The 12,357-nt window shown below is 30.0% G+C and overlaps 1 protein-coding gene across 1 annotated transcript; it reads right to left on the bottom strand.

Annotated features, from left to right (window-relative positions):
• Positions 1-971: 971 nt before the first annotated feature.
• Positions 972-11,313, bottom strand: LOC113517231 (NCK-interacting protein with SH3 domain). Its single transcript, XM_052901558.1, has 10 exons — positions 11,081-11,313; positions 10,823-11,007; positions 8,731-9,040; positions 7,965-8,176; positions 7,109-7,342; positions 6,562-6,684; positions 6,165-6,348; positions 5,655-5,876; positions 4,889-5,061; positions 972-4,603 (listed from the first exon to the last, which is right to left on the bottom strand). The coding sequence occupies exons 1-10, from the start codon at positions 11,103-11,105 to the stop codon at positions 4,412-4,414; spliced, it is 1,860 nt and encodes a 619-aa protein (XP_052757518.1). The 5' UTR covers positions 11,106-11,313; the 3' UTR covers positions 972-4,411.
• Positions 11,314-12,357: the final 1,044 nt, after the last annotated feature.

The raw sequence follows: 12,357 nt of genomic DNA, 5'->3' as shown, positions 1-12,357 counted from the left end.
TGTCAATTTTCAAAAACAATTGAACATTTTACAATGTTACCACTTAATCAATTTAAAAATTGCTCTACTAGTGAATGAAATAATCATGCATTAATATTCTAATTGTCATTGAAAATTTGTATTTTGTAGACAAAATCCCGAAGCAAAATTTAAAGTAAATGTAAAGTTTTTAATGGTAGATTTATATACAATGTTTATATTTATTTGAATGATTATATGCAATTCTGTGATTAATGTTTTTATTCGCTAGCTGAGCATTTTTAAATAAATTAGTCATAAACATTGAAAATGTTTTGAAAATTTCAGATAACTGCAACATTGCAATTCTTCGATAAGTAAAAGTTATAAGTTTTGATCGTGCGATTACTAAATTTCAGCGGTAAATAACTTAGTGTCATCTAGCGATAAGAACATAAAATTGCGACAGATGGTTACTGAAGACGGTTAAGAACAAAGAATGTCAGAAATTAATATTATCATCATATCAGCCGTAAACTGTGCACTGCTGAACATAGGCTGCTGTCACGCTTGGCAAGCGGACTGGCAACTGCAGTTAGGCTTTGGTAATGTATTAAGAGGGACACTGCTGTCCATTCCGTTTAAGTTCCCTTAGTCGCCTTTTACGACACTCACGGGAAAGGAAGGGTTGGCCCATTCTGTGTCGGGGCCACACGGCAGTTATTTAATATACCATGATATTATTGATTGATCCATGTCGACTTACATATATCATCTTCCTTGGGGTTTTCGGGATAGGTAAATAATCTTAAATCATGTTAGCGTATGTTTTGTAGAATATAAATAGATTTTTTAAAGTAAAAAAGACTAACATTTGTTAAGAGAAAATTAAATAAAAAATCAGAACATTTTGGTAATAGATTTTTACCATCCATTGTATAATGACAACATGCTCATTCTAGAAATATTTATAATACATACTTGTTGAAATTGTAGACAATAATAGAATAATGAATGATAGAACACTTTTATTTTTCATACATATATATGACAACCTTCCTATATTGTATCATACAGCAAGTGGTTTGCGCAAGAAAAGCTAAAAAGATACAAGTAGATTTATTATAACATCGATCCTTGAATTATAAGATTTAAGAGTTGCAAACAAGAAGTAGAACTTCAAATTATTACACATTCATAAAATCTATGCTTCGCGTATAGATTCAGTGAAATGGCGATGGTACAGTCAACCGTAATCAGGGGAGTAGAAACTTCAAATTTGGTTTTTTGCACCTATATCACATAATGTATTTTGAATTATATAAGTTTTATACTAAAACGTTTTCTTTATTATATCAATAAATGAGGATAAATAATTGTAGTACCTTTTTTTAAAAGTACTGATTAAGGAAAGTCCTGTTTGCATGAGGCATTAAATGCTTTAATAGAATAAGTAAATGACGGCATAACTCAAAGAATGTTTTGTTTGAAGCAGAACCGTTTTTTAGACCCTGATTATGGACAACCACCATACCATCACATGTACGTACATGTATGTACATACATTTATATAGTACTGCGTTTATTGTGAAAAATTATATATCAATAATAGTTAAAAGACCATAAATGTCTCAAATGAAATGCAAAAGACCGACGTGTAAACGCTTTTAAAGTATAATTAGTACAATAAAATACCACATTTTAGTATGTAACTACAAAAATTTGGCTGCAATGTTGAGCACATTCCAAAAGTTAATTGAGGGCGATTGCTATTATTATCTACATAATATTAAATTAGGCGCAACATTGTAAATATTTAATTTCTCCATAAACTTGTAAATATTGGAAATGCATTTTAAAATATGAAGTACCTATAACAATTTTAATAAGTACATTTTTATTTTTTACAATGTAATGACAAGGCGTGGATATAAATAATAAAATATAAGCAATGAAAACATTAAAAATTTAAGTATAAATAAATCACAAAGTTACAATTAAGAATAATAACATAATATTTTAAATAACAATAAATTTATAGAAATTTTAATAATATTTCATATTATGAAGAACGTTTTTATTTTTGGATAACTCAATATAGTGCCCATGCTATAGTCGTTTTAAGAAATTATGTTAACAATTATAATTATTATCTGTGATAGAATTTAACGTGCTATTTTTAACATGCTATATCATTTAGCATTAATATATAACTAATCATTACAACATAGACCCTGAAACTTTGGTCAATAAGTAGACAATATTAGAACATGAACTTGTACTACTGTTGATCTAAATTTTTTCCAAATTTACAATAATCACAGTTACAGATCAATTAAAATTTCTAGGCAAATATATTTAAATCATCAAACATGCCTCAAATCTATATATTGATAGGGACAATCACAATACATATTATTGTTCACCAACAACTCAATTTTAAGGATTTTTTTTTAATTAAGCAACAAAATACAACAATGCAAATATATGAGAGAGATCTGATAGAAAATCAGCCCACTTCTTATTAAATACATATTTAAAAAATGAACAGATCAATGTAAGCAGATAGACTCTGGAATACAAATATTGTGCAGAGATCAAATTTGCAATCAGTGGATACTGAGACAGTGTGTTAAACCGCTACGCCATCAAGGTCTTCTAATATAACTGTATAAGCAATTATATACATAATGATTAAATGTAATTGGAAGTTTTCGAATTTATCGAAATGTAATACTGTTTTAAATATAAATTAGTAAAAATCTATGTATGTAGCTAAATGAAATGAAAAAAGACCCATAATGAATATAAATGCTGTAATACTTCTGTATTAAAAATAAATCCCAAAAGTATGGAAAATATTAACGGATAAACAATTAGCAGCCTTAACTGGTGGGTTCAGAGGCATACAATTTTGCCTAGAATTTCTTTATGTAACAAGCATAGAAATAAATTCCCACAGGAATGGAAGTCGACAAACATTCAAAACTGGATACTTTATTAAGAATTGTCCTCAGTGTTTAGTATTTTAGACAACCCATTTTAATAGCAGTAAAAAAGCGCATAATACTTAAAAGTTATTTAAAGCCATAAATCAATATGATGAATTTAAAATTAAAATTGATTACATTTTAATACTATCATAAACAACTTACGAGTAATATGGAAATATAAATTCAAAATCTGTGCATTGGATATGCCTATGTAACATGTAAATGACTATTTTTGGTGTGAATCCTAATTTAACTTGCAAAAATATTACCTCTGTATTTGTAGTAAGTACACAATAATATAACATGGGATATATTTGTATTGTAGACTTAGTTTTTATTAATATATTCAGAATAATCAGCTATCGAATTCTATATAATGGATACACATTTGTTGTTGTCATATAGCTAGTAACAAGTAAGTTATCTATTTTAATGTATGTTGACAAAAAATACCGACATATTTTCATTATCTATTAATTTGTAAGTTCATTTTTTTTATACTTTATATTTTAGAATTTGAATATTTATTTCTAGAATCTTAATCTCAAATTTTATAGATCTAAAAAAAATTAAAATTAGGCCCAATTATTTAGGATTAATGTCACCGAATTTATATATAAACTATATAAAAAACAAGAGATGGGATAATTATTTAGAACATTATATAATAATTGACTACAGGATTTTTGACTAAGACTTGAGAAGAATTGAAACTATATTATAATCTTTGGTGGGGTAATATAAATGGCACACATATGCAACTTATTCATAAGTAATAATCCATAAGTATGAGAATTAAATTTTTATAATACAATATTTCCAATATTACTGGATAATCATTAACACAAAAAAAAGTAAAAAAATAAATATCTCTTAAATACTTAATCGATTAAAAGGATTTTTCATTACTCTTATATTGAAACAGACAGAATAATTCGTTGTCTACAGCTCTAATATCGAAAATTTTAGAAATACCAGAATAAATGCTTCGAATTGTGCGAATACTTATCCCTATGTAGTAATACAGAAAAAATAGAATATAGTCATAAGCAAATATAGTTTTAAATCAGTTTCATTGGATACAATCAAAGTTTGACATATACGGAAATTTATATTTTTTGAATGATAAACCGAGATCTTTCTGCACACATCACACGACATTACATGCATAACATACTTCTGTGCGCCTACCATGAGTTCATCGATATCTTGTAGTTCCTAACTATACGATCGGGATTAAAACTGTCCTTGTAAAGTATTATTTTCATCTCATAAAAAACCAATCGAAAACTCATGGTACGTACGCTGAACATTAACGCGAGGCGAATCAGCATCGACACAGCCAATTAGGTACATACCTACTACCAGACTAAAACTGCGTATGGCGACGTAATATCTCTACGACAATGCACCATAGAGATTTCATTTCATAGATTACATCTATACATGGCGTTCAAACCTTAGGCCTTGAAGTACTGCGGGAACTCGTTGGATATAGCGCGGACGAGGGCCTGGTCGTCGCGGCTAGCCTCCACCTCCTCACAAAAGATACGCGCGAAGCACCGAAGGAGATCTTGACGACGGTGCAGATGAGCTCCGTAGTCAGTATTACGTATGATGCCCTGAAGGATCCTGAGGTATTGTTGGCGGCGCTGGAATGAATTGATTTTAATATAAATTATAAATCAGATTAACATTAACAATAAATATAATCAGATTAGTAATATATAATTAATAAATAATTTCTCTTTAATTTATGTATTTATCAGCTGTTTGCAATCACTATTTTAGTGGAAATAAGCTTTTTCATTATTGAAAAATAAACATTAATTAAATGTATGTGCAACGATAAATTGAGAGTAATCTATTTTAGTATTAAATATTATAATCAATCATTGAACTAAGAATAAAATGAGCGTGTATAAAGCAATAAATACCGTATCTCCAGGCGATAAGTCAGCTAGTTGTCTAACAATGATATCTATAGCCACATTGACATCATTAGTATAGAAGTGGTCAGCAGTCTTCTTGCGGCTAAATAGATCTATGACCAGTTTGAGCACGGAGTGTGGCGGCGCGGGCTCGTGGTCGAATAGGTGCACTGGATCTTCTGTTTATAGCATACAAGGTTATGTTACTGTTTGTATTATATTTCTCTTAAAGTTTCGTTTAAAAAGTAAAACGATATGTTAATTTAATTGATAACAATTATTATGAGAGACACTATTAAAATGTATTTTGTAGTTTGTATAGGTATAGAATGGACCACCCCTTCTTTTCCCGTGGGTGGCGTAAGAAGCGATAAAGTGGGGCAAAACTCCCCTTATGGGAAAGGCTAATGTTTTTTTTATACAACTTAGAATGGCAAACAAGCTAACGGCCCACCTGATGGAAGGTAATAACCGTCGCCTATAGACATGAGCAGTACCATTAACATAACAGAGTATATTGTTTCGCCCATGATACCCCCCATGCATTGCCATTCCTGAAGACTCAGGTGTTATTCCTCCGTAAATTAAAGCCACCCTTCCCACCCTTTAAACCGAAACACAGCCATGCCAACACAACTACTTTACGGTTGAGACACAAATGGGACAGAGGTAACCAAGCAATCGACTTTTGTACAAAGTCTCTCTCTGGTAAAAGTGTTGTTCAGTAGTGGAGTTAACCTCTGAAATAATAATAAATAAAAACCACATTTACCTTCACGATTAAGAATTAAAAGGATCTTCTCACAAAATGTTTTGGCATTGTCTCTGGTTTCTAAAGCATTAAGTAGGAGATTATCGACTGGATTTTCGAATTGCAAATTGTAGGCCAGCAAGAGAGTCAAAAATAAGTCAGGAATTTGTTCATCGACATCTGTTTCTGGTGGGTCTTCAATAAGTTCTAGAAGAAATTGGGCGAATTCTACGCCTAGTTGTTCTGAAAATAATAGAAATTACAAGATTACATTAGAATTAGAATATTAATTCTGGTCATCAAAGGATAGATCAATCAAACATTTCTCTTTTTTTTAGAAGTAGGTAGATTACAATCTACAATAATTCTTCGTTTATATACATCTGAAGCAAATGGAATAGAGATCATTGTTTACAATTTTAAATGTTTCACAACAACAAATGAATTTTACCAGCTATTTTGGTGATTTTAAAAATAATATTATTGTTATAAAGTAAGTAAAATACTGTAATAAATAATAAATAATTTTACCGAAATGTGTGACTGGCAGTTTATCGCCCATAGACAAGACCATAGAGAGCAGTAGAGCGGAATGTGACAGGCGGCTGACAGCGCGAGGGTTGTCGCGCATATCTCGAGCTATCTCCGCTGGTAAGGCTGACAGTGCCAGAGTAGCGAGCGCTGTACGTTCTAATCCGCACATGACACCGAATGCCTTAAACAAAACGTGCACTTGGCTATTTTTAAATATTCTAGGCTGATTAGCTATTTGAGCTTGACTATCTGGTCTGTGTTGTTCCCAATGACAATTTTGTGACTCTGAACGAGCGTCATTAATGTTGCCTGAATTCTGATAGATTTAAGAATATGACATACTTATATACCAAATTATATTTATAATGTAAAAAAATAGTTATAATTTTTTTACCTGCAATAGCAGCTGTCTTAGAGGCCATCTTGTTTCCATCTGGTAGTACTGAACCAGAGTAGTGACATATGCATAGCGGTGACTGCTGAGTACATGCTGCGAGATATTCACGTCGGCATTGGACTGAAAGACAAACATTAGAATATTAATTTTGAAATAAAGCCACTATAAATAGAATCTATGATTAACAGTATGTAGTTAGTATTGTTAATTTACTTATGTAAATTAATAATACCCAGTCACATATTAATTGCTCATGTTCTTTAGCACATATTCCCACAACCGTGTTTCAGAATGTGCATATATCTTGTACAATTGAGATAAGTTCAAGCTTAAACTACAATATAATTTTGTGTATATCAAACTGAGTTAAGAAAAATTGGGAGTAGTAGTATACTAACATTATAAATGTTAATTTGTTACCTCTTAATGCTTTAATAGTCCAACTATTTATCATATTTGGCATATAGAGGCTACATTTTATCCTGGTCATGTGAAATCACAAGCACAGTTTACAAATTAATGTTCAAGTAATAAATATATATACCATAACAGATATTAGCTCCAAAAGTTGTGTTTGTATATCATGAGCATCATCATGCAACGCCCAGCCTCTTTGCTGGGCATCATTGGCCGCTTTGGAGAGAGCGTTTAGAGCAGTCATCATTCTGAGTGCGTCTGGTGCCGCATCGATAGCATTCTTCGGACACGTGATGTTGCTGTTTGCTTCTCGAAGGAGTGCATCAATAATAGACCTCGCAGCTCCACCAGGAAGAAATTCCTAATAATTGTAAATAAGTGTTCTTATTTTAATGTAAAATTATGTTTTTTTTATTGTGGATAACTAAGAAAGTTTAATTTTTTTGGTTTTTAAGACGCTTGATATTGCTATTACTTATATCGGATTTACAGTGCTACACACAGCCGCGAACCGCGCTTATGAATAAGGGCTCATACCGAGTTCGAAACTAGTCGGGCATCCCCAAATTTTAAAAAGTAAGTAAAGGCAATATAAATAATTACAATACAGTCTGACTTATGATAGTTATTTATCGTTTATTTTTTATTGTATTTTATTTACCTTTTAGTTTTCAGTGGCATAGCAATAAAACTCGCAGAAAAACCAATGGAGCTTCCCATTTATTTATAAGATTTTTACAGCGTGCATTTACCCATAGCAGCATTTAATATGAAGATCATCAACTATGACAATAATACTTTGTATACTATCGAATTTTTAAAAATTCTATACATTTAAGCTTTGAAAGAATGTAGACATTGCCAATTGTACAGTAAACATCTTCCTAACTATACACATACTTATAGTTTACATAACATTTCAAAATAGAAATGTGAATTATCTTATTGCAATTATTGAAGTGTATTACGTAATAAAGTCTTACCCTCAAAGAAATTAGAACAGTTTCAACAGCAACTTTGGACATCTCATGGCTGAGTTGTGTCTCTTTACGTACAGCTTGCACTATCTCATATATAGCATTTGGTTTAATACTCTTACTGCTGTCTTGACTATCATCTTGGTCATCAGTATCAGATGACAATTGGTTAGAACCTGTCTTAGTGACTGTACCCTTCATTCTTGCATCATCAATGTCTAAAAATGAGGATTTAATTAACAATTGTTTATATATTTTAACATACATTTAAAGGATGAGTGACTTGGTCATTAACCCTTTGTACCCCAGCCTAATAACTCATAGAGAATACCAATAGCACATTAATATCATATTTTATACAATGCCAGTATAAAGGCTGAAATATTATTTTGATTAAATTTATCTTAATAACACCTACTGAGCCTCTAAGTCTGAATTTACACCAATCTAAGTCAGCACATAATTGTTGTACTTTACAGTAAAATTTCTAGTATTCTACAATATTACTAGTTATTTCCCGCGGCTTTGTCTGTATAAATCAGTATAATAAAGTATACTATGCATCAAGTTAGGATATAACTTACTTATGTATAAAATTTAATTTCGTTTAAACATGATTGTGTTACAAACATCTAAACATCTTTACAAACTTTCACATTTACATCATATGTACAATAGTAATATTAACACATGCTTATTTTCGAACAGGAGAGAAAGAGAATAAATAGTATACAGGAACAAAATACTAAATTTGAAATAAGTAATGTCATACCTTTCGAGCTGTTGTTAAGGGATTTGGGAGGAGATTGAGATTCCCTGTCTTCTGATATTTGTTGTTGTGATACTACTGGTCGCAAATCAAAGGAGGGAGATACTCCATTAGGAGGTGTACTGTCATCTAATCTCTGTGGAGGTTTCGGAGCGGGTGGTTTCTTGCTTTGTGGTTTCACTATCAGTTGTATTTGCTTTTTCTTTTCATTCAATTTACTTAATAGTTCTTGTTTCTGAGGCGATGTTGCATTATTTTCATTTATATTTTTAATGCAATCATTAATAAATGCCAAAAAGAATTCAGGCTCAACCTGAGTGAAAAATTGAAATACATATATAGATTAATTTTAGAGCAAGTTTACATTAGGTCATTTGCTGATTCTAGATTATAGTACTGAAACATTAGTAATAAATGTACATGAGGGTATTATGTACATTTATTACAAGTCAATGCAACACTGTTGTATCATTCTGGAAAACTCCTATTGAATATTTTTGGACTCAATACTCTCTTTGTAAACAATATGAGATAATTTTCGGAGCCTAAATTGATAAGTGTAATTGATCCAGACAAATTTACATTTATATTAGTAGGAATCATAAATTACAGACATTATTATAAGATTTCTCTAAAAAGATTCAAGAGAACTTTAAAAGATTAGTAATTCTATCCATACTTTTCATTCTAATATAATACATCTATATACATATATCCAGCTATATAATAATATCTTTATCATAATTTTTAATATCTATATAATATTTTTTTACAGTGCAAGAAACTATTTAATTATCTATTTAATATAATGACTGACATAAATAATATAATGTGTATGGATTTTTATTTAATAAAATCATCATACTATGTATCTTCATAGCTTATTTGTTTTGTAATAGTTGAAAAATTTTTAAATCCTGCAATGCCATGTATACAATAGAATATATATAATAGGTAAATAAAAAATAATTCATAAATAGATGATTTATTTATAGATATGTAAATACAGTTTTACAATAGTCAGTTTGAGCATAGTACATTATTTTAAGATGACCTTAATTGTTAGAACTAGGATAATTGGTTTCAATTATCCTGTTATAACAGGCTATTAATAGTCATGGCTATATTGACTATATGATATTAGGAGTATAGTGAATTATTTATAGTTGTATAGCTTTGTGGAATATATTTTAGCAATTTATAGAGCAGATCCACAACACAGATCACTATTCTAATTTACCAAGTAAATTGTATGTTAAAATTTAACAATCACTTTTAACTTAACTCCTAAATTGATATTGTCTGTTTTGTAGGAAGGCACAATTACACAAAAAGAAATAAATTCATATCCAGAACCACATACTTAACCAGGGGTGAATGGATTGCTAGCAATGTAGATTCCCACTCCCATTGCTAACAATATACCCTAACAGGTCAACCTCCCTGTGGTCATCCTGGAAACCATTGAGCTGAATTCCAAATGTATTGGAATCACGATGGACTAACTGATCTGATTTTTCATTTTCACTTATCATCCCTCACTGGTGCCCCTCATCAAAATTAAAAAAGCATACAAGCCAGGGCAAAAGGTATTATTAGGGATCAAATAGTTCCATTGCTATCAACAACAATATATAAAAAAAAGGGAACAAATTCTTCATTTTACGACCAATTATAAATAATATCTTTTATAATATATATATTTATATCATTTTTGTCTTCAATTAAGGTAGGCAGAAACAATTTCAAAAACAACAATTAAACTCAAATTTAGTTTCTTGTGTTTTTCATATAATCTATCTCTATATATGTTACCTATTTGTTAAATATACATTTATCTAGAATGGCTCCTGACAAACTTTCCTACTCATTTGAGCTTAATAAATTACTTTTATATTTTTTTTAATTGCTCCTTAATTTTTTTTTTATCTAACATTGAATGACAAACAAATTAAAGGGCCACCTGACAAATGAAAAATGGTAACCTTCGCGTATAGACATGAACAACACCAAATACATATTATAATTAAAAACCAAAATTAAATCCTAATAAAAACATGGGGTTAAAGAACAACAATTTAAGGGTTAGCCTTACCTTGACTGAAGCCACATAATTTGAAGGAACAAATCCAACGAGACCTTTTCTGTTTATGACATACCACCAGTTTCTTTGCTTAGTATTATGTTGTTGAAGAAAGAAAAAATCTCCCTCAGAGAAACTTAAGGTCTTACTTAGAGTAGCTTCAAAATCATATAATGCTTTCAGCATTTCATAGTCATCTGAAATTATAAACTAATTTAAACGCAGATTCAATACTTAATAAACTAGAAGTAGAAAAAAAAATATTCAAACCGATTTCTATCTGTCCGTCTCCCATTATTGATTAAGAATGTCGTGAATTTTTTTGAAGAATTTTGCTGTTTACATTTGTTTGAGTTTTATTGATATTTAAATATCTGTCGCTCGTTACAGCCGATCCCAAATTTAAAAACAATTTTTTTTAAAACTTTAAAAACTAAAAATTATAACAATACAAGCAGGAGTTCGATAAAATACGAATCCAATCCACCGATTGACTGTCAACCTCAGCTGTCATTCATTCATGACAGCGATAATCTGTCTATGTCTGACTGACATGAATTAGATTAAGCACAGTAAACATATTTAATTTAAAAAATATTGGGATCGATTCTAAGTCGTCTTTCTCTAAAGCTATCTTTATAATAAAAATTTCAATATGAACTCATTTTATAATAGACTTAAGTCAAAATTATTGTAATTTTAGTTTATGGTGATCCATAAAACAGTAATTTTGCGAAATTATAAAATTAAATTATAAGGTTAAAGGATAAATTTAGAGAAATAGCACCTCGGAATCAACCCCATTATTTCGATGACACATTTTCAAGATATAATATAACCATGTAGATGTTTAGCGTAAGACCACCATCAGGATTGTAATAGAAACTAGTAAAGATATTGGGTTCGATTCTGGAAACCATTTCTTAGACCTATCTTTAAAATTAAAATTTCAAATTGATTTTACAGCGAAATCTTTATTATAATGACCAATACAACTACTACTACTTTTTAATAGATTTAAGTAAAAATTATTATGGTCTTAGTTAATGACGCTCCCTAAAACAGTAATTTCACAATTTCCAAAGTTAATATTAAAAATTATCAAGTTGTAATATTAGCTTTGGAGATAAGAAAATTGACCCACAAAGAATCGGATCCAAATAAATCTAATTGTAAGATAACAATATAATTTTTTTTTTGAATTTATATTCTTTATTGCACTTGAAAAAAAAAAAGATGCAGCAATTGGTTTAACAACTTGTTAGCAAGGATGGGCTTATCTCAGATCTCTTTCAGCTAACCAAATGCTGTTAGAGGGTAATCTTAGATTATTATAAAATATGGACGCATAAAATCATAATTCTCAGGACAATTTATAAAAGATACCATGGGCATCAAGGTGCATTCTGTGAAACATCACTTTATATAATAATTTAAATTTATAGGCAGTAATAATTGCTTTCTATCAGATGGGCAATCAGCTTGCTTTTTATTAAGTAGTATTAGCTAAGTATCATAAAAAATGCGTCAAACCAAATTTCGATGAT

This window comes from Galleria mellonella, unplaced genomic scaffold (assembly GCF_026898425.1).
Source record: "Galleria mellonella isolate WM207_F2 unplaced genomic scaffold, CSIRO_AGI_GalMel_v1 utg78, whole genome shotgun sequence".
Taxonomy (NCBI): domain Eukaryota; kingdom Metazoa; phylum Arthropoda; class Insecta; order Lepidoptera; family Pyralidae; genus Galleria; species Galleria mellonella.
This window is presented reverse-complemented; position numbering and strand designations above follow the sequence as displayed.